The 20,883-nt window shown below is 44.9% G+C and overlaps 1 protein-coding gene across 3 annotated transcripts in view; it reads left to right on the top strand.

Moving 5' to 3' along the window:
- The window catches only part of GRHL1 (grainyhead like transcription factor 1), a 57,842-nt gene that overhangs the window by 15,321 nt on the left and 21,638 nt on the right, over positions 1-20,883 (top strand). For all 3 annotated transcript variants that reach the window (XM_083431659.1, XM_083431660.1, XM_083431658.1), the window contains exons 3-8: positions 351-421; positions 4,290-4,680; positions 6,623-6,699; positions 7,550-7,706; positions 9,420-9,531; positions 11,017-11,111. In XM_083431659.1, the coding sequence (XP_083287785.1) occupies positions 351-421; positions 4,290-4,680; positions 6,623-6,699; positions 7,550-7,706; positions 9,420-9,531; positions 11,017-11,111 (903 nt within the window). The remainder of the gene's footprint in view (positions 1-350; positions 422-4,289; positions 4,681-6,622; positions 6,700-7,549; positions 7,707-9,419; positions 9,532-11,016; positions 11,112-20,883) is intronic.

Here is a 20,883-nt window from a genome sequence, read left to right as displayed (position 1 = left end):
GAGGCATGGAGGAAAGAGTTAGAATTTTGGAAGTTTACGTGATGCTTTGCCACGATGATCCCAAACCTGTTTGGGAAGCAGTTCTGCGGCTTCCAACTCATCTTTTCTGTTGGGCTTGGGACACAAGGTAGAGGAGATGACAAATCAAGTTATTCTCTCCAGACAGTTGCAAAGCCAGAATCAAAAAGCCTGTGCCTTTAAATAATATCAGCAGTAGGTAACACATCTCTTGTCTTTCCCATTGTTGTTTTGTGCTAATGCTTTGAATTCAAAGAGAACTTGCTTATATAATGTTCTCCTACTAGGTTTCAGTTCATTATTTTGTGTGTTGTTGTTTTTTGTACTTGAAGGTTCCCCGGGAAAGGAGAACGTCAGCAGTGAAACCAGATGTAGATCATTCTGACCAAGAACATGGCAAAAGGTTCAGTATTCAACCTTGAAATGCTTTTTTTTTTTTTAAAAAAAAGAAAGTAAGAAAGAAAGATAGTTGGAGGCAACAGCATCTCGAAGGCCAGAGGTTCCCCATCCCTGCTCCTCAGGTATCACATGAATGAAGTTTGGCCAACGGTATCTACTTTTGTCCTTGCCTGGTGGCAGGCAGAGCAAAGTAAATAGAGATGAGTAGGTCCATGTTGGCAGGCCTGACCATTCACAAGAGGAGAAGCACTAGAATGCCTAGAGTCCTAGGAGTTCTCTTTGTGGCCAGGAACCCTGTCAGTCAAGGTAAAAAGATCATAGAGCTGCTGTGGAAGATGCAATGTGGAAGATGAAAAGTTGGAGGTGCATGGTTAGTTTCAACTGCCTCTTTTTCTTGATAGCTCCAGAGTTGCCACGAACTTATTAATAATACTCCCACGATGGAAACACATATATTGGAAAGATGTTGTTCTGCCTGTTCCCATGTGGAATGTAGCTATTGATGGGGATGTCTTCAGCCTAGGCTTGGAAAGCCATGGCTGCACATCAACAGCATGATTGCTTTTAAGGCAGCTTGTGAATGGAGTCAAGGCACTGTAAGACAACTTAAAAGGACAGCCTGTTCATTTCCCTTTACTCTGTCTGGTCCACAGCCACTCACCCAAAATGGGTTGGCTCACGTCATTCAAATTGTAGTGAGGTAACAGCAGGGAGCAGGCAGGTCTGTGCTAGAAACAGAGTTGCTGAAGGATGAGGGGGAAACCCGACACCTTTACAGGTAATGATTTCTCCAGTACTGGATGTATCAGAATTATCGCATCATTGTGTTGATGCGTAAAATGCACTCCATGTTAATTTTAAAGCTATTTGTGTGAATAGTCTTCGGCTGCACACATTTTATTCTGAAATCAATGGAGGCTGAGTACTTGCTTTTTCTACATAGTCCACACACAATCTAGTTTTGTTGCATTGTTGTTGTTTCTTGCCCATCCTGAGAAACCGGAAATAACATTTCATTGCAGATTTGTTCTGAGTTACCCTGCAAGGTGTCCATTTGAAAAGAGATGGTCCTGGTAACTGGGGTGGGGGTTGTCCAGCGATGTTGTGGGTCATACCAAGATGGCAATCGCCACTTCCTTTGTTCACCCGGGGCATGTGCCTGGAGGAAAAGGCACGAATAACATAATCAACGGGGAGGGTTTTCAAATGTGTATCAAGTAATTACACATGGCTTCGTGGATGGCAGGATCTAGACTAAATCGAGATTGAAAGCAGCATGCTGAAGATGAGCATTAAAGATTCTGGATTGAGAAAAGCTATGGTTTTTGTGCTACAAAACGCGTTGGTGTGTATGCAGCAGTTCTCTCACCAGAGTATAACCAGAACAAGAAAGCTGAGTGGAGGAAAACTCAAATGCAACTGAACACTGGTGAGGCTTCATTATTAAGTCTACCTAGTGGCAGTGAAGGCAGCAAAAAAGGCAGACTTTGCTGCTCCATTACGTCCGGCAGAGCTTTTCCGGGTAGTGCGGGACCATTTATAGTCTGGCCCAAAGGAGGTGGCAGAACTGACAGTAGTTTGTTGTGACTTGTTTGCAAAGCATTTTGAGGATAAAATTGCTTGCATCCGCCAGGACTTGGACTCCACTGTTGAATCTCGAGAGGTTACCCAGAGCACTGTATAGTCCTGTTACGTTGGATGAGCTTCAGTTAGTAAGGCTCTAGGATGTGGACAAGGTGCTTGGATCAATCAGGGCAACCACTTGCTCTATGGACCCTTGCCCCTCTTGGCTCATAAAAAAAGCTAGCAGGGATGGGACAGCTGGCTGAGTCAGGGAGGTGATTTGTGGCTCCCTGCGAGAGAAGGTGGTCCCTGCCAGCTTGAAGGAGGGAGTAGTAGAATCATTCCTCAAGAAAACCCTCATTGGATTTGGAAAATCTAAGTAATTATTGGCCAGTTGTCAATCTTCCCTTATTGGGCAATATTCTTGGGTAGGTGGCTGCAGATCAGATCCAGGTGCTCTTGGAGGAAACTGATTTTCTAGATCCAGTTCCATTGGGGTTTAGGCTCGGTTTTGGCATAGAAACCGCTTTGGTCGCCCTGTATGATGACCTCTATTGGAAGAGAGACAGTGGAAATGTGTGCTTGTTAGTTCTTCTTGACCTCTCAGTGGCTTTTGATACCACTGGCTATAGCCTTCTGGAGTGGCCGTTTGAGTTGTGGGTGGCACTGCTTTACAGTGGTCCCAATCCTACTTGCTTCCAGAGAGTGATGCTTGGGGAGTGCTCTTTGGCCCTGTTAAGCCTTCAACATGGGGTTCATCAGGCTTTGATTTTATCCCTTATGCCGCTTAATATCTATATGAAACCGCTGAGTGGGGTCATCTGAAGTTCTGGAGTATGTTGTCAGTAATATACTGATGACACACACCTCTGCTTCTTTGTATCTGCAGGTGTGGCAGTTGATGTGCTGGACTTGCCTTGGTAATGGACTGGATCAAAGCCAGTAAACAAACTCAATCCAGATAAGGCTGAGGCACTGTTAGTGGGTGGTTCCTTAGACCAGATGGATGGAAGGTTGCCTGCTTTTGATGGGGTTACATTCCCTCTGAAGTAGCAGGTATACAGCTTGGGGGTACTTCTGGACCCCTTGGTGTCGCTTGAGGCTCAGGTAGCCTTGGTGGCATGGAGTGCCTTCCATCAGCTTCAGTTGGTGGCACAGCTGTGCCCCTATGTGGACAGGTATAGCCTAACCTCTGTCATCTGTGCTCTGGTAACCTCTAGGTTAGATTACTTCAATGTAGGGCTGCCTCTGAAGATGGTTTGGAAAATGGACCTGGCACAGAATTCAGCAGCCAGGTTGCTCAATGAGGCAAGACAGTTGAGCATATAGCACCAATTCTGACCCGACTGCACTGTCTGCCAGTTAGTTTCCAGGCCCAATTCAAAGTGCTGGTTTTGACCTATAAGGCCTTAGACAGCTTAGGACCACAAAACCTCTAGGACCGCATCTCACCATACGAGCTGAACTGGATCCTACAACCATCATCTGAGGTTCTTCTTTATATGCCTCCTCTGCAAGAGGTCTGGAGGGTGGAAACATGAGAACAGGCATTTTCTTCATTAGCTCCCTATTTGTGAAATGCTCTCCCCAGGGAGGCTAGCCTGGCGCCTTCATTACATATCCTTAGGCGCCAGGCAAAAAACATTCATCTTCTCCCAGACCTTTGGCTAATTAAACAATCTATAGCCTTTTAAACTGGGGTGGGTGGGTGTGTTACTGTTTTTGTTTGTTATTATGGTATGTCTTTTTGTGTTTTTATATTGTAAACGGCCCTGTGATCTTCGGATGAAGGGCAGTATCGAAAGTTAAATAAGAATAATAATACACTGGGAAACCCCAATGTATGATCTGAAGGCACATGAGACCGCCATCTTGCTGAAGTTAAGCAAATCCAGTGCTTGGATTGGGTACCTGGGAACCTCATGTATGCTGCCTTGGTTCCATGATGGGAGATATACGGGGTATTAATGCAGGGCTGGCCCAAGACATTTTGGCACCTGAGGTAGGCCCCAAAATGGCACCTGGCTCCTTGCCAGGAAAGAAGCCGTGAAGGGAGAGCTACACAAGGAACAAGGAGGGAAGGAAGATTGACATTGGAATCTGCTGCCCTGGTGGATTCTGCCGCCTGAGGCAGTCACCTCACTTTGCCTCATGGGACGGCCGGCCCTGTATAAATGTAAGACGGGGGAAATCCTTCCCAGAGAAGGCAGATGACATGAGGCAAGCTTGGGCTCTAGGGCCTGCCATTTTAGAAATTTATCCTGCCTCCCACTCCCAAGTGCTTAATCTGCCACCTCTCGTTTGTTTAGGAACTGTATACCGAACATGGCGGAACAGTCGCTCATTTCTGCTGGGGAAAACCGAGTGCAAGTCTTGAAAAACATGCCTTTGAATATCGTTCTTCCGCACACTTCCCAGATGGGTGTTGACAAGAGGGGCCACCTGACTACTCCGGACACGACTGTCACGGTCTCCATCGCATCCATGCCCACCCATTCGATCAAGACGGAAACTCAGCCGCACAGCTTTACAGTGGGCATCCCTCCAGCTGTCTATCACCCAGAGCCACCTGAGCGGGTGGTGGTTTTAGACAGGAGCCTGAGTGCTGACCAGTTTAGCTCCAGCGCCCAGCCTCAGAATTCCCAGCGCCGTACTCCGGATTCCACCTTCTCAGAGTCTTTCAAAGAAGGCGTGCAAGAGGTACAGAAACAACCTGCCTCTTTTGCTGAGCATGCACTGTCCATCGCTTGACACATTGAGGGTGGCTGGGTTTGCCATGGGAGCACAGAAAAGCCACAGGCTGCAGTGTTGGGCTGCAGAAATATGGCTTCTGAAGCATCTTGAAAGTAAATTGTTAAGGCTGTGATCCTGTTGAATTCCATGGAACTTTCTAAATAGGCATGCACAGGGTTGCACTGCAATTTTACGTATACCTTGGTTCTCGAACCTTGGTTCTCAAACTTAAACCATTCCGTAAGTTCATTCGACTCCCAAAACTGTTTGAAAACCAAGGCGCGGCTTCTGATTGGCTGCAGGAGCTTCCTGCACTCAGGCGGAAGCCGCGTCGGACGTTCGGCTTCCCCAAAACATTCGCAAACCAGAACACTTACTTCTGGGTTTGCGGTGTTCAGCAGCCAATTTGTTCGTCAACTAAGCCGTTTGAGAACCAAGGTACCACTATACATGTATTTAAGAAAAGCAGCTTTTGAACCCTTAATGCAGTGGTGGAGATCCATTTTTCAGCCTCAGGGCCATATGCTATCATGGGTGGTTTTCTGGGGGGGGATGCGTATCAGTGGTGGGCGGGGCCTGAAGCAGAAGTGGGCGGAGCAATGCACAAGAATCCTTTCTTCATACAGTAAACTAGATTCTGTTCGTGCAAAAGCCAGAGCTTTCACTACATGCATACTCATGTGCAAGGAGCATGTTCCCTCACATTCTCTCTGTCTCTCTCTCTCTCACACAACCTTCCATCCAGGCAAGAAAGAAGCATTTCAAGGACACATTCCAGCCAGGCAACAGCATTCAAAAGTTGCAGGGCAGATTATAGTGGGTGTCACCTGGGCAAAAGCCCTTGGAGCCAAATAAGAGATGTCTGAATGGCTGCATTTGCCCCCTGGGCAGAGGTTCCCCACCCAGTTTGCAGATAGATGCAAAGCAGTTTGGTAGACCTTGGCTGCAAACCTCCGAAGCCAGAGCAGTTGATGAATATTATATTTTTTTCCCCCAGTGGCCTTCTCAGTTACTAGCAAAAGCAGAGTAAATTGTGTCAGGTAGTAAAAACTGCGAAACAAATTTATGCTGAATGAGGCATCATGCAAATTTGATTTAGTTTATAAAAACTAAATAAATACAGGCGGCTCACAGAATCACAGAAAGTTTGACCTTTTTCTTAAAAGTCCAGAATGCCTACAAATCCTGCCGATAAATAACTATGGCATCCCTTCTTCCCCTTGCCCCTCTGATTTAGCGCACTGCTCCCTAATCTGTGCATGGGTATCATGTTCTCTTTAATTCTTACGTAAACCTGAAATATCAATCCGGTGGATTAGAAATAGAAGATTTTCTCAAAGGCCTGTGGGTGTAATGTACTAAATTTAAAACAAAAGCAACCACTATAGAATGCGAAATCACTAGCAAAAGCACATGGCTCATTTTACAGGGCAGAGAGAGAGAGCTCCTTCAGCGTGAATGTGTGGTAATGATATCGGCACTGCAGGAATATGTACATGATCTGTATGTGTGTGTGTGTGTGTAAAAAAAGGGGGGGGGGTGCTAAATGCAGCATCACAGAAAGAAACAGCTGTGGACCAAAGCGTAAAACCCTCTAAAACTCAGAATACCTTGTTCAAATGTCAGAACTGGAGCTAAGCTTTTTCTTCTTATAGGGCTCTTGAAAGATATTGGAAATGCCACACTTTGAAAGTGTGAAAATCAACTTTTTCCACAGTGCCCTGCCTTGTGCTGGCCTAGGTTTTTCTTCCCCCCACCCCTGGTGCACATATTAAGTGGACGGCAGTAAACATGCCAAGTTAAGGGGCATGTTAAACACTTCATTAATGATAAATTTAGGACCGGACCACTGTTGTTATTATTTTTTTAAACTGCCAACTATGCCTGAAACAATTATTAATACTTCCAGGTTTTCTTTCCTGCCGAACTGAACCTCCGGATGGCGGGCATGAATTCTGAAGACTACGTGTTTGAAAGCATTGCTGGGTAATCTCCTATCCTTTAGATCCAACTATTGTGAAATTCTCTCCCTCCCTCTCTGGCGCACAGTAGGGCTTGACTTGGCACGCCCTCAGTATTGCTCTGCCTTCTTGCTTACGCACCCTGCTCATGCTTGTGGAATAGAAGATGTGAACCCCAGTGGGTGGCAAGCTGTGCGGGTGATCACCTGGCCTAGGTTTTAGTGATATTCCTTGACATGTTGCACTGACTGCTGGGCTGAGTACACAGCCATACGTTTAAAGCACATGACTTCTCTCAGGATTCTTTGGGAGAAGCAACGTGCTTTAATTGTAAGGTGCATGCAGCCTGGGTTTCTGCTGTTTGAACCTCGAGCTCAGGAGAACTAGCATACCCGCCACCATTTCCCCAATGAAAATATGGACGTCCTGTTCCATCATCGTCATTTTATTATTTATACGTAGCTGAGATGAGCTTGGGCAAGTCACCGTCTTGTCCTATCCTACTGCATGGGTGTGTTGTGATTGGTGATGATAACAGGATATTGCCCCATGTACACCAGCTTGAGCTCTTAGAGCATGGTGTGAATTTGACTGATAGACAGATAATCGCCGTATGCCTGCTCAAAAGAGATTTATAGGGTGTAAAAGCATAACTCATAAAGTGTCTATAAAGAGAGAGCTTTTTAACTTACCCTTTGTTCCCCCTGCCCAATATCTTTGAATCATGATTTGCTAGTCCTAAATAAACAGATGTCATGATTTAGAATGCCATGACACTAAAAAATATCATTTGTGTACACTTTTGTTTATCTGTTATGTTCAGATTCTTTCCAGATATAATTGGCTCCTAAGTCTTCCCGCTTCTGGTTTTTCAGGAACAACTTCGAATACACACTGGAAGCTTCTAAATCGCTTCGGCAGAAGCCCGGAGATAATACAATGACGTATTTAAACAAGGGCCAGTTCTATCCTATTACACTGAAGGAGATGAGTGGTGGTGAAGGAATCCATCAGCCCATCAGTAAAGTTCGAGTGAGTTGACACACTAGGAACTATGTGGGAGGAGAAGCTGGCAGCAGTGGCGGGCTTTGGGCTCTCAAATTTCGACACTAAAATTCACCCCCAGGCCTTTCACGTTCCATTCTGCAGCATTGTTGTGGCACCCCCTGCAGTGTGGCATCTAGTGCGGCCGAACCAGTCGCATGCCCTAAAACCACCTCTGCTGTAAGTGCGGTGAAAAATTTTAGGAGTCCAGCGGAGGTAGTCAGCGATGTTCCCAAAAGGGTGTGCAGTGATTCTGGCAGTAAGCTAGGCACAATGTTCTGCATCAGCTGTAGTTTCCAGTCATTTTCAAGAGTGAAGAGCATATTGCAGTAACCTCATTTAAACTTGATATTGCAAATATGCACAAATGGGTTGTAATCAGTTAAGTCTGATATTTGGAGTAGACTTGAAATCAATGGGCTAAAAGTAGGAATGGAGGAGAAATTATATATTGGATAGAATTGCATATGGATGTGTATTATTAGGAGAAATCCACACGAAAATGCTGGTGAATTTTCATGAAGCCTTTTTAAAAAAATAAATAAATTGCAAAGTGATGTGGAAATGTGGAAAACGGAACTCAAAGATGGGAAAAATGAGAAACCGCAATTGGCCGAAAGTCACGACAAAAGTCCGCTGATTTCAAGGGGCTTACATTGTATATGACTTAGCTGAATGCAACCCATTTAATTGAATGCACACCTATGAGTTATTGGGATTCTAGTTTGCTTGGTTTCCTTTTTTTTATTTTAAAGAAGAGCTACCACACAGGAATGGAGTCACCAAGACAGCTTACCCCCAAAGGCTCCCCCCCCCAGCTCATTTATTGCGAGTGCATTTTAATTATTTGTTCGGTGGCAAAATAAATCAGCCATGTCCCTAGTTTCTCTCCCTATTTTTGGTGTCACTTTGAATGCCATCAGATCAAGGGGTAGCTCTGGCACTTTTCCGACTCTTGCTCCCACCCTGTTAATGGCCAGGGAAATTCTCTTCACAAGCCCACCCATGTGGGCAGATTTTGTGAAGCTAAATAGCAAGTTGTTGAGCAAGGATGGGGAGCCTGTGGTCCTTAACATTGGGCTACAGTTCCTGTGGGACGTGGGTGGCGCTGTGGGTTAAACCACAGAGCCTAGGGCTTGCCGATCAGAAGGTCGGTGGTTCAAATCCCTGTGATGGGGTGAGCTCCCATTGCTTGCTCCTTCCAACCTAGCAGTTCAAAAGCACGCCAAAGTGCAAGTAGATAAATAGGTACTGCTCCGGTGGGAAGGTAAATGGCTTTTCTGTGCGCTGCTCTGGTTTGCCAGACGCATCTTAGTCATGCTGGCCACATGACCCGGAAGCTGTATGCAGGCTCCCTCGGCCAATAAAGCGAGATGAGCGCCGCAACCCCAGAGTCGGCCGCGACTGGACCTAATGGTCAGGGGTCCCTTTACCTTACAGTTCCCATAATCCTTCACCACTTCTGAAAGGCCACTGGTTCTGCACCCCTAGGAATGCAGAGGCATCTACATATATCTGAGTAGCCGTGTTCGCACTTCAGCTTAAAAAGGCTGGCAGAATTGCCTAGATTAAGCTACCAGCTTAATAAACACTTTGCTTCCTTCCCTGTGAAATGTCTTTGCCAAAGACCCTCTGGCCTTTATGTCAATTAAGCTCTGCTCTCTCTCTCCTCCTGTCCCTCTTTTTCCTCCTCTTTTGAAGAGTGTCATCATGGTTGTATTTGCCGAAGACAAAACCAGAGAGGATCAACTCCGGCACTGGAAGTACTGGCACTCTCGGCAGCACACAGCCAAACAAAGGTGCATTGACATAGGTAAGAAATCATCCCAGCTGCAGGTGCCAGGACAGCGCTTGGCAGGTTTCAGTTCTCTGCTCACGTTCGTTCGTTCTTTTTACTGCACATGTCCAAGGCTATCTTTTGGCCACTGTCCAACATGGCTTCAGTTCTTGTTCATTACAGTTCTTTGGTTGCGCGAGAAATATTCTAAGCCATCCTAATCTTTTGGGAGAAATGGGCAGCTATACATCTCTGAACGTATAATGGGGTACTTGCGCTCATTACCCAAATGGGTGGGTCAGCACTTATAAATCAAGATATTCCTGGACTACAACTCCCATCCTCCTGGCCATGTGAATTAGGGCTGGTGGGAGTCCAAGAACACATGGAGGCCCCCACATGTTAGCCACTCCTGGTCAATAGCATGCAGTGGGGGTTGTAAGATTGCATAGTCTTCCGTGACTGGTACAAATTGGTTGCTTTTAGGCCCGTTTTGGTGTCAGATGATGCTAACTCTGCAGATGCAGAGTTGCCTTTGGGGCTGCTGAAATCTGTTACGCTTGTTTTCTGTCTTCTGCGGGAGCCGCAGACTTTCCGAACAGCCGTTTTCTGAACTTTGATCATCCCCCCCACCCCACCTCCGAAAGAGAAAACCAACCCAACCGTCTGATTATATTCCTCTGTTTCTACCATCACCCTCCCGAGAAAGCACAGTTCAGTTTTTAATTCCTAGAGTGTTTGGGCCTAGTAGAGGCTGCTTGTAGCTCATGCCCTGTGCTCCACTGTCCCTTGGCCCTTAGTCCTGAACGTGTGTAGATGAGTTGCGGTGACTCAAGGTAGAAGGGAAAGGCACTCTGCACATGGGCAAATCTGCTGTCGCTTATTACTCAGGTGTTTTGGAGGTGAGCTGCTGGTGTTGTTAAACAGGTTCCAGGAATGAGTTGAGTCCCTGGCACAACTCAAGCTCCAGGTAGAGTTGGGGCAGGGAGATGAAAGATGGCATTGCAGATACCTGCTTGCCTACAGCTAAGCTGTGATTGGCCAGATTCCAGGTTCCTTTGGTTCAAGGTTGAGTTGCACTCCCAGCCCTTTCCTCCTGTGAATAAAAGGAGGGATTAATCACTTGGCACTTAAAGGCAGACGCACACGTAAATCTTCCTTTATTATTAAAGGGTGGTTTTTTTATTATTATCAAGAGTATATATCCTTGTTATGCTGGGGTGACATTTCTCGTACAAAACCACAGGGCACGGCAAGGATAGCAGGTGCCACCTCTTTCCTTTTAGAACTTTATGTTTCATTTCCTGATTTTTTTATTTTTTTTATTTGCTTTTTAAAGATAAAAATAAAGCCTATTGCAGAGATGCCCACAGGCAACAACTCTTGGTTGCTTTTTTATTGCTCTCCAATACATCAATGTTCTTCCAAGATGGAAGAAAATAAATGACGCTATACTAGGTCTGTATGTAGCATCAATAGATTAACATACTATATCGTGTGTGTGTTTTCTCTTATCAACAGCTGACTACAAGGAAAGCTTCAACACGATCAGTAACATTGAAGAGATAGCCTATAACGCCATTTCCTTTACTTGGGACATCAACGACGAAGCAAAGGTAAGCATTCAGGCTTATTTTTCCTGGCCCCCTTTTTTGTGTAAAAGGGGAGAAAGGAGGTGTATCTTAACATGGCATATCATTAGATTTTTATTTGCTTTCTGCTTTTAAGAAATAGTTGCTGGAGCATTGCCAAAGTGTGTTTGAATACAAATAAAGTGTTCGTTGTTTTTTTAAAGTGGATGGACAATCAGTATTGGGGATTGGAGTGGCTATTTTTCAAGCTCTGCCTTGCTGCTCCCAGCCCCCCAAATCAGTTTAACAGAAGGAAAGTGAGCAGGAACAGGAGAGTGAAACAGGCTCCTGCAAAAAGCAGAACGTTACTTCAGCATGTTAGTGAATTATTACATAGAGACCTATGAGCTACCAGGTGCTTTTAGGGCTTGTTCTCTGAGGAGACTGCCTGGCAAGGTCTCAGACTGCTACACCTATTCAAACAGATGTCTTTCAGCCGCCTAAGTTTAAACAGAGGTGTGTTTGCAGGCTGCAACTTGCAATCCTCTGCAAACGGCCCATCTCTTCTGTCAAAGTGTCATTTTGTGTCAGATTTACTAGTCACCTTCTTAGTCCCCCTTTGCTATGCAGACGTCACTAAACAGCACAATGCAGCCTTCGGGTGCCTGGTACTACAACTCCCATCAGCTCCAACCAGCACAGGGGGGTGGGGTAAAGCCTTGTATAATGGACATATTGTATTGGGAAATATTGTGGTGCGATGCAGTTAAGTCTGGTGGGCAACCTCCTCAGTTTCATTGCTAAGCCTTCAAAGAGTATGCAAAGCCACTTGTAGGCTGAGCTGACAAGCTTGCTTTTACCCAGACACGAGGCAACTTTCATGCCATGGTCTTAGAATTATTTGAAATAATTTTAGAATAATTATCACATGGTTCTGAAATAATGGTAAATTGAGGCCTGTTTCGAATTGAAGCTCCAATGAAGACAAGGGATGCAGTCCCTTCCCTTTTGCAAACTTAGCCAGTGATACCAGTTTAAAGTTTAAAGATCCTCTCAAGGCTAATCTAAAAAAGGAAAAAAAAAATCAGAATAAACATGGAAGATTGGGAAACACTGACCTGCGAGCATTCCAATGGGAAAATAGCCTTTACCAAAGGTGTCTTGAACTCTGAAGAAGCACAAACTCATGAAAGGTAGAAACGAGCTAAGAGGAAGGCAAGTTTAGCAAACCCTCACCATGATCAGCTCCCGCCCGGAAACCCATGTCCCCAGTGTGGAAGGACGTGTGGATCCAGAATTTGACTCCACAGTCACAGACACACCATTAGGACTGTGTTCATGGAAGGCAATCTTATTCTGCTACGAGTGATCGCCAGAGAAGAAGACAACGACCAGGACAGGGTCAAAGGGAGGTGGCTCTGCTAGGTCAGAAACACCCAGAGATGTTGGATAGCATGGACTACATTTTCCATATTTACTGATGTGGTGGCAGCACCTAGGACAGCTTTGGGCTGACTGCATCCCCTCACCATCTTTGACCACTGGCCATGCCGGCCAAACAATATATGGAGATGCAGCTTTGGGGATTGACACATCAAAGTGGTTTACAACATTAAAAAAGCCATACACAAAAAAAAGTATTTAAAGATTTGACAACAATTTAAAAGCAAAAAGGGTTATTCAGAAATAAGCTGCGCTGAGTTCAATGGGAGTTGTTTTCTAGTAAGGGTGTCGGAATGGTTTAGCCATAACCTGGAAGACCCTGTTTGAAATCTCTGTGTCCCCTTGAATTCCCCAGTGGGATCTGAGCCTCATCTCCCCTCCCTTCCATCTGTAATGTAAGAATACAGTGGTACCTCTGGTTACGTACTTAATTTGTTCCAGAGGTCCATTCTTAACCTGAAACTGTTCTTAACCTGAAGACCACTTTAGCTAATGGGGCCTCCTGCTGCTGCCGCGCTGCCGGAGCACGATTTCTGTTCTCATCCTGAAGCAAAGTTCTTAACCCGAGGTACTATTTCTGGGTTAGCAGAGTCTGTTTACCTGAAGCATATGTAACCTGAAGCGTATGTAACCCGAGGTACCACTGTAATGATACTGGCCTACTTTACAGGGTTTGTCGTAAGGGTTATTGAGATAATGCAAGCAAAACACTTGGAATATGCAGGGGAAAGTTATTACATCCTGTTTATCCTCTCTCTTGCCCCTCCCTGCAAGTGTGTGTGGAAACCAGGGCTGTGTTTAACCGCGGCCATTTGCAGCCATGACATCGTAACAGCCTCAAATTGACCGAAGAGAAGTCCACATGGGACTCTGATAGTAATAGCTTAGATTAATCCATTGTGGGCCATACTGAAGAATGTGAAGAGTTTTGGTCTTTCCTGGCACCTGAGAGCATCTCTGTGGAGATTGTAGGGACCCCTCCCCTCAGCCTCTCTATTCCCTGTCCCCCCCTCCCCAACCTAGGCTGGCTCTGCCATTAAGCGGCGTGAGGTGAACTCACCTCAGGCAGTGGAGGTTTGTGTATGTGCAGCGTTGGCAAAATATTGGACAGGGCTGTGGGCTTCATACACACCCATACATTTAAAGCAGATTGGATGTGGATTCTTCCAAACAATCCTGGGAACCGTAGCTTACCTCTCACAGAGCTGTAATTCCCAGCACCTTGTAACGAACTACAGTTCCCAGTATTCTTTTGGGAAAGTCATGTGTTTTAAAGGTGTACAACACAGCCTTGTAAGCCAGTCAGCTAGCTGCCTCTTAGGAGAACACTCTTCTGTCCCTAATGTGGAAATAAGATTCAGCTGCCAATCTGGTCCACTTGTGGAATGCAAGGGTGTCATATTGTCCTTCATATTAGGCAACAAAATGGTCTTGGTCTGGCCCAGCTGTCTCACATTTTGGTGTCCGCCCCTAACACATCAGAGATGAAGCCGTTTGTCCTTTCTCTAGCACAGGCCCCCCCAAACTCGGCCCTCCAGATGTTTTGGGACTACATCTCCCATCACCCCTAGCTAACAGGGCCAGTGGTCAGGGATGATGGGAATTGTAGTCCCAAAACATCTGGAGGGCCGAGTTTGGGGGGGCCTGCTCTAGCAAGTCTGGGTGATCTAGGCAACCATTCAGAAGGGAGGAAATGGGACGGGCTTTCGCAGTTGAATTGGGCAGTGGACTCTTTAAAGGAAGGATTTGTGAGCAAGAGGAGGCGGTGATTAGGGGACGGGCAGTAGGATTTGTTCCAAACCTTTTATTGCAAAATAAATATTCCCCTTTCACCATGTAACCCTGATGTGTTTATCCTTCCAACCCAAATGGCAATGTTTCAGCACCTGATGCCTAAAATGGCATTACTTTGTGAAGTTGGTATCGGTTACCAACCTGAGAATCTAAAACGCTATAATCCTTTGGCGAACTAGCTCTTTGGGGCACTGGCAGCCATAGAAGCACATTTCCGCAGGTGACAATAGCTCCATTCAGTATGCTGCTTCATCTCTGCGTCTTGCAAAGTAACCCAGTCATTCAAGTGTATCTTCGTGGTCTTTGTGCTAAAGTGGGTGGTATTCTCCACACTACCACAACAAGCAAACTGAGACATCATGGCAAAGTCACTCACTTTGAGATCATCCAAGTCATTGGGCAGATTCTGAAAAGGAGGCTGCTACATTTTGAACCAGCAACATCAAAATGATGCATCACACAACTTCTGGATTATTTTTTGCATGTTGGTTGCATATGTGCGGATGTTTTAGCCGAACCTACTCAAGTTGCATATTCTAAATTGATGTCCTGGTTTTTTTGCAAACCACTGGGGAAGGGGGGAGACAGTAGAGGGTGTATTGATACACATCTAGGAGTAAGGACAGGTAGCTACGTGATGTTTCCCAGTTCCTGAACATGGTCAGTATTTGTAAGCAGATTTAGGGTTTGGGAAGTGAGTGACCAAGGACTACTGTATCTTATAGTGCATTCCTATTCGTGTCTACTCAGTAGACATGAGTAAATCTCATTGTGTTCTGTGTGACTTACCCCCAAGTAAGTAGATATAGGATTGTTGTATTGGAATGGCTATACTTTAGTTTTCCCATGCAGCTTGCAGGCCTGACGGGGTAGATTCATTAGTTCCCTGTTTTGGCTTTCTTCTTAAGTGCAGTTGCATATTTCAGAAAATAATTATCCTGTAGTTCTTTTTTCTTTTTTTAACCCTCCCCCCACCTTTTTATTTATTTCTACTGACCTAGTAAAATCAACAATGATTGAGATGCAAAAATGACCTATATACATTCTGGATTGCTATGCTTCCTAATTTATTTATCCCCCCCCCCCTTTTCTGTGTGAATGTATTTGATGGTGGTTCTTGATCAGATTACTTGTAGACAGAGCAGCAATTCTTTCCCACTGCTCTGATCTTATCGGGAGGAGGCTTAGCCAATTTCAACAATTTTTATTGCATGCTTCATTTGACTTGCTTTTCCTTTCTTTCTTTTTCTTTTTCGACAAAGGCCTTGTGTGGTGCAGTACTGTACGGAACCCCTACTACATTTATTGCCATGTGGATATTGATGGCGACTTTTTTTTTTGCGTTAAATGTTTTCTTATGAACCAGCAGTACAGATCAGGGTTATATAATTATGATAAACCTCATTCAGTTTACTTAGAACTGTATGAATGTCCGATGATTCTCTCTCCCCCCCCCCCCCGAAACAGAAAGTTTGGGAACTAGTTTGGGAACAGAAAGATGAAGTATAATGTGAATCAGTTGGAAATTAAGGTTGGGGTGGCTCAAGGAAGGATAAGCGAACTACTGTAGGGCGAAATGAGAGTGTGTTTTCCTGTGTCCAAAGCTTATATTGAGGCAAACCAGGTATAAATAGACATGGAAGCCAGTCAGCATTGTGATTCCTTCCTCTTCCCCTATGACACCCTTTGGGCTCACAGTAGAGGAAACCTGGCAGTGTCAGCATCAATGCCAACTGCTAAATGTCAGGCAAGGGAAGAGCCTGCTCATAACCAGCCACAAACTTAATCCCTTTTTATTTCACCCTTAACAAGCCAGTGATGTCCCCTTTCTACACCACCTCTGCAGTGAACCAAGTTAGAAGTTGAGGGCAAGGAGGACGCTTCTATGAGTCGGTTTTGCATATTCCTTGTTGGCTGGGCCATGTGTGCCATGAAGCTTCATTTCTTCATTTTCCTCCATTCCGTCTGAGAACGAGCTGTTAGGGCTCTGTTTCCTGTTGCCCTTGCTATCTGTTTGGATATTGCCACTCACCGTATAGGGAGGAGAGCGCATGCTAACTTTGCACAGACTCCCTTTCGGTTGCTTCTGGCAAAAATATAAAGGGCAAGCAGATAAGACAGCAAAAGGCACAATGACACAGCAACTCCACTGTCAGTTACCGACCGTACTTTAATTCAAAGTGTGTGGAGGGGCACCAGGCCATTGCAATCTAATAAACTCACAAAGTCAAGCAGCACAGTGAAGTGCTAAGAATGCGGTCTGTTAAACCTTTTGCATATCCCATTTAGTATACTTGCAAAGTGCTCCCCTCCTTCTACCCTTCTTGCAACGAACAGACCACACACAGTGTTAAGTAAGTTTAAAATGCTTTACTTACAAAACATTCCAAAGGTCAGGTTTCATGCATTTATCCAAGCAGCAGCAGGGAAAACACAAGCTGAATACTCTGAGGTAGAAAATACAGAATGATAGCTTCAAACATGTGCTCTAAGCTCGGGTCTTGTTTAGGTACATCTTCCCTGGTCTCCCTCACTGGAGAAGAGGGGGACATGACCTAGCTGTGTCTAGGAACACAGCTCTATGATCTTAACCCCTTCATGCACTAACTAGCACTCATGCATAGTTATGTTTGACTGCAATTTCCCACAAGATGTGAGACAGGATCTTCCCTGGTTTCAGTCTTGCCATGCTTATGAACTGTGTCATGTGGCATCTGGCAAGCCTCTTTTCCCTCGGCTTCAGCCCCACCCCCAAATAATTCTGTATATGGAATAATAATGCTGGCCTACCTTCCAGAGGTGGGAACCTGTTTCCCTCCAGATGTTGTTGGAATTCAACTTCCATCAGATCCCCAGCATGCATGACAAATGGTCAGGGATAACAGAAGTTGTATTCCGCATCACTACAAGTTCCTGATTCCTGGTGTAAGCATTACTGGGAGAATTTGTGGTGAAGAATTTTGAAAACCTTAAAATGCCATGTAAATAAAATACTAACGCCGTTGTTATTCTGCTCAGTGTGCAACCAGAAGATGTTTGGGTCTGTTCTCGAAGTAAAAGTCTATTTAAAGGAATCCCTCTCCCCGAAGGACTTCCCAAAGATAAACCAAACAAAAGTAGCTTTATGCTGAAATGAAATCTATGAGCTCCCTTTGTTCTAGTTGTGGGATTTTATGTTTTTGTTTAACTTGTTCCCTGAAGAAGGTGTGCTGCTTCCTGCAATTTGACCCCCAGGTGTTTTTTGTGTTTTGCATGATGTGAATTTATTAGGTTAATAAGAGTAGTAGGTCATTTCTCATTTTCCTGGGCTGTGAGTGTTGCATATAGCCACAGCGATGCCTTCTTAATGAAGCTTTTAGTCATGTGGCACTTTGAAGGAAGGTGTTGCCGCAGGTTTTGCCTGTCTTGAGATACCAGTTTGGTGAGGATGAAACTAAATGGGAGGCATGCGGATGAGTCAATCAAGCTTTAATGGCATTTGTAATGAGAGGGAGTGTAGCATTGACACCAGCAGTACAATCCTCTGCATGCTTCCCCTTTAAGCTCTCTGTTTCTGGGGCTCATTCCAGGTAAGAGTGAGCAAGATTGCAGCCTCAGCGTTTTTCCCCTCCTTTGACTGTAGCTTCAAATCCTGCCTTGCATTATTAATTGCTTCGACTGCAGCTGCAGTCTTAACCCCACTTACCTGACAGTAAGCCTCGCTGGATTCAATAGGACTTGCTTCTGATTGGATGTGGTTTGGATTGCGGCGTAACACCTGATTCTTCTTCACAGTGTTTCAGGAACGCCACTTTCGCTGCTTATCCACAGTGCGTTTACTCCATTCTTTAGTCAAATAAGCTTCATAAAATCAAGACACCTCTTGCCAACTCAAGCTTACAATCTTAAATTCATAAAAACCAAGGGAGAAATGAACGAGGAGGAAAAAGGAAACATTCTTAGGTGCAGCGTATAATTTCCAGCTGGCATAGGAGCTAGCTCCTAGGGGCTGAGGTCTCTTTGCCCCCCATAAATTTTTTGAAGGGGCTGCTCCCGTTCCAGTTGAAGGGCATTGCCATTCAAATAGTATGTGTGCACTGCGTTGTGTGGTCAATTATGTGGGGCAGGGCTTACCTGAGTCCCCCCAAATATCCAAGTTGGCACCCCTGCCAGCTGGAATGGAAAGAGTTCAAGGAGGGGGAGGAGCTAGATGGAACTGGTCTCCCTAAAGAGCCAATGGTGTGGTTGCTGCTGGGTGACGCTTAAGGGAAGGAATGGCCTGATGGAGCTGGCCTCTCAGGGGAACCAATGAAGCGGTCCTCTAGCACCACATCTACTTTCTACTGCATCTTCTGTCATCACCATCAATGACTCCTCAACCTAGGCAGATTAGACTTATGGCAAGGATGAAGAACCTGGTGCCCTCCAGGTGGAGAGTCCTGTATTGCAGGGAGTTGGACTAGATTATCCTTGGGATCTCTTCCAACTCTACAAATCTATTGTTCTATGATTAGGGCAGCTAATTGCCAGTCACCGCAACTGCCACTTGTTTTGGACAATTGTGTCTTTGTAAGCCATACTATGGTTGGTTCATTTGCCTTACCTGGAAACTGCCTGCCTGCCATTTTGTTTTTGCCAGCCTTTCCCGCAGGTTGGATTGCACCACCTGGTTCCGTGTCACCCGATCTTGCATTTGCTAAGTTGTAAAATATGCGCCCCAGTATGATGTGGTGTGAATTTTACAGATCAAGCCTTTCCTAATGTTATCAATTAATTAATAAATCGCCCAGGGTGGGTCACAACAATTTAAAATACCACTTTAAGAACAATTTTAAGCAAATTATATAAATCGTACATGATGAGATGACAAATCTATTCTCGTCTTGTCAGTTCATTCAAACTTACAGACTATTGAGCCTTATCATCGGTGTGGGGAAATAAAACATTTCTAAGGGAATGCACCAATTAATCAGCTAGGATAGCTCAAGCAGGAGAGCAGGACACTCTTAATCTTGGGGTTATGGGTTTGAGTCCCACGTTGGGCAAAGGATTCATGCCTTGCAGGGGGTTGTCCCTTCCAACTCTATGATTCTGTGATCTATAGCCAAATATGTGGCATGCTAATCTAGCACTAGGAATGGTTGAGTACACTTAAATTTGGTCTGTGTGGCAGGTGCTATTCTTCCCCCGTGGTGTGCTGCAGGGAACAACAATCCCCATTTCTTGGTTCCTGTGTCTGGAAGGTCCCCCCTTTTGTACCTATTTTTGCCTTGCTAAAATGTTGTCAGCGTGAGTTACTGGAGTTTTTATTCTTCAGCTTTTTCTCCAGAGTGTTTACATCAGGGAAGCGGAACTTGTGGCTCTCCAGGTGTTTTTAGACTGCAATTCCCATCATCTTTGACTACTGACCATTCTGGCTGGGGTTTAGGTGAACTGGATCCAATAGCCTGCCGAGGGTTGCTCTAGAGATTTAATCTTAGTTGGACATGGATGCTTGAATTTACTGCAAATCTATATTTAGCCCACACTTGCGTTATAAATGCATATGCATAAATATCATGGCAGCAATGCACAGTTTGCTGAGGTATATTTTGAAGTGTTAATACTGGAGGGTGGTATCTTGGATAGCCAATAATGCTACGAGACCTAAGAATGAGAAGCCTTGCACATGCAGGGTCTTCTGTTTCTTCCTTCAGTGCAGGACAATGCTCTATATGAATGCTACATATGAATGCTACGTTGTGCACCAAGCATTTCTTTGTTCATGTAAGAGTCACTTTGTGTACAACGAAACAGGTACCCCAATACTTCTCTGCTATGTCTGTATTGGAAGGGCTCAAATCATGTAGATGCACGCTCTAATGGAAGCCCATCTGTAAGTCGCTGCTGCCTCCTTAAAATTTACATAGAGAATCCTGCTCAAAAACAACACGCACACTAAACTCTAATGTAGCCAAGAATGCAGAAGTGTCCTCTGAAAAAGGCTGTCAGAAGAGGAATCTTGCTCTACAGGCTGAAGATGTCCAACAACTTTTGCGGCTGTATATTTCTTTCTTCTGGCAGTTCTTGGGTGGGGAAGTATCTGGTGCAGTCACTCACCCTCCTTTTCCTTTAAGACACAGATTCAGAGAACAATATGTCATTTTGGCAGCTTACGATCCCAGCCAAATGTTGTCTTTAGTTTTTGGAGAAGCAGAAAAGCAGCAATCTTAAATGATAGCTGAGATGAGTTGCTTTTAATAAGAAGGTTCTTAATAAGAAGCATAAAAAGGTTTAGCTGTACTTTGAGTAGACCCATTGAAATGACAAATGTAGGTCCAGTTATTTCAATGGGCTTGATTCATAATAATAATAATCTTACTATTTATATCCAGCCCATCTGGCTAGATTTCCCTAGCCACTCTGGGCGGCTTACAGAATATATAAAACATAATAAAGCATCAAACATTAAAAACTTCAGATGTCTTCTACAAGTTGTATAGTTCTTTACCTCCTTGACATCTGAAGGAAAGGCACCACTGCCAAGAATGCCCTCTGCCTGGTTCCCTGTAACTTTGCTTCTCGCAGTGAGGGAGCCGCCAGAAGACCCTCGGAGGAGGAC

The sequence above is a fragment of the Podarcis tiliguerta genome (genome assembly GCF_965153285.1).
Source record: "Podarcis tiliguerta genome assembly, chromosome: 3".
NCBI classification, from domain to species: Eukaryota; Metazoa; Chordata; class Lepidosauria; order Squamata; family Lacertidae; genus Podarcis; species Podarcis tiliguerta.
Note: the sequence above shows the minus strand (reverse complement) of the source record. Positions and strands in the feature narration are given on the sequence as shown.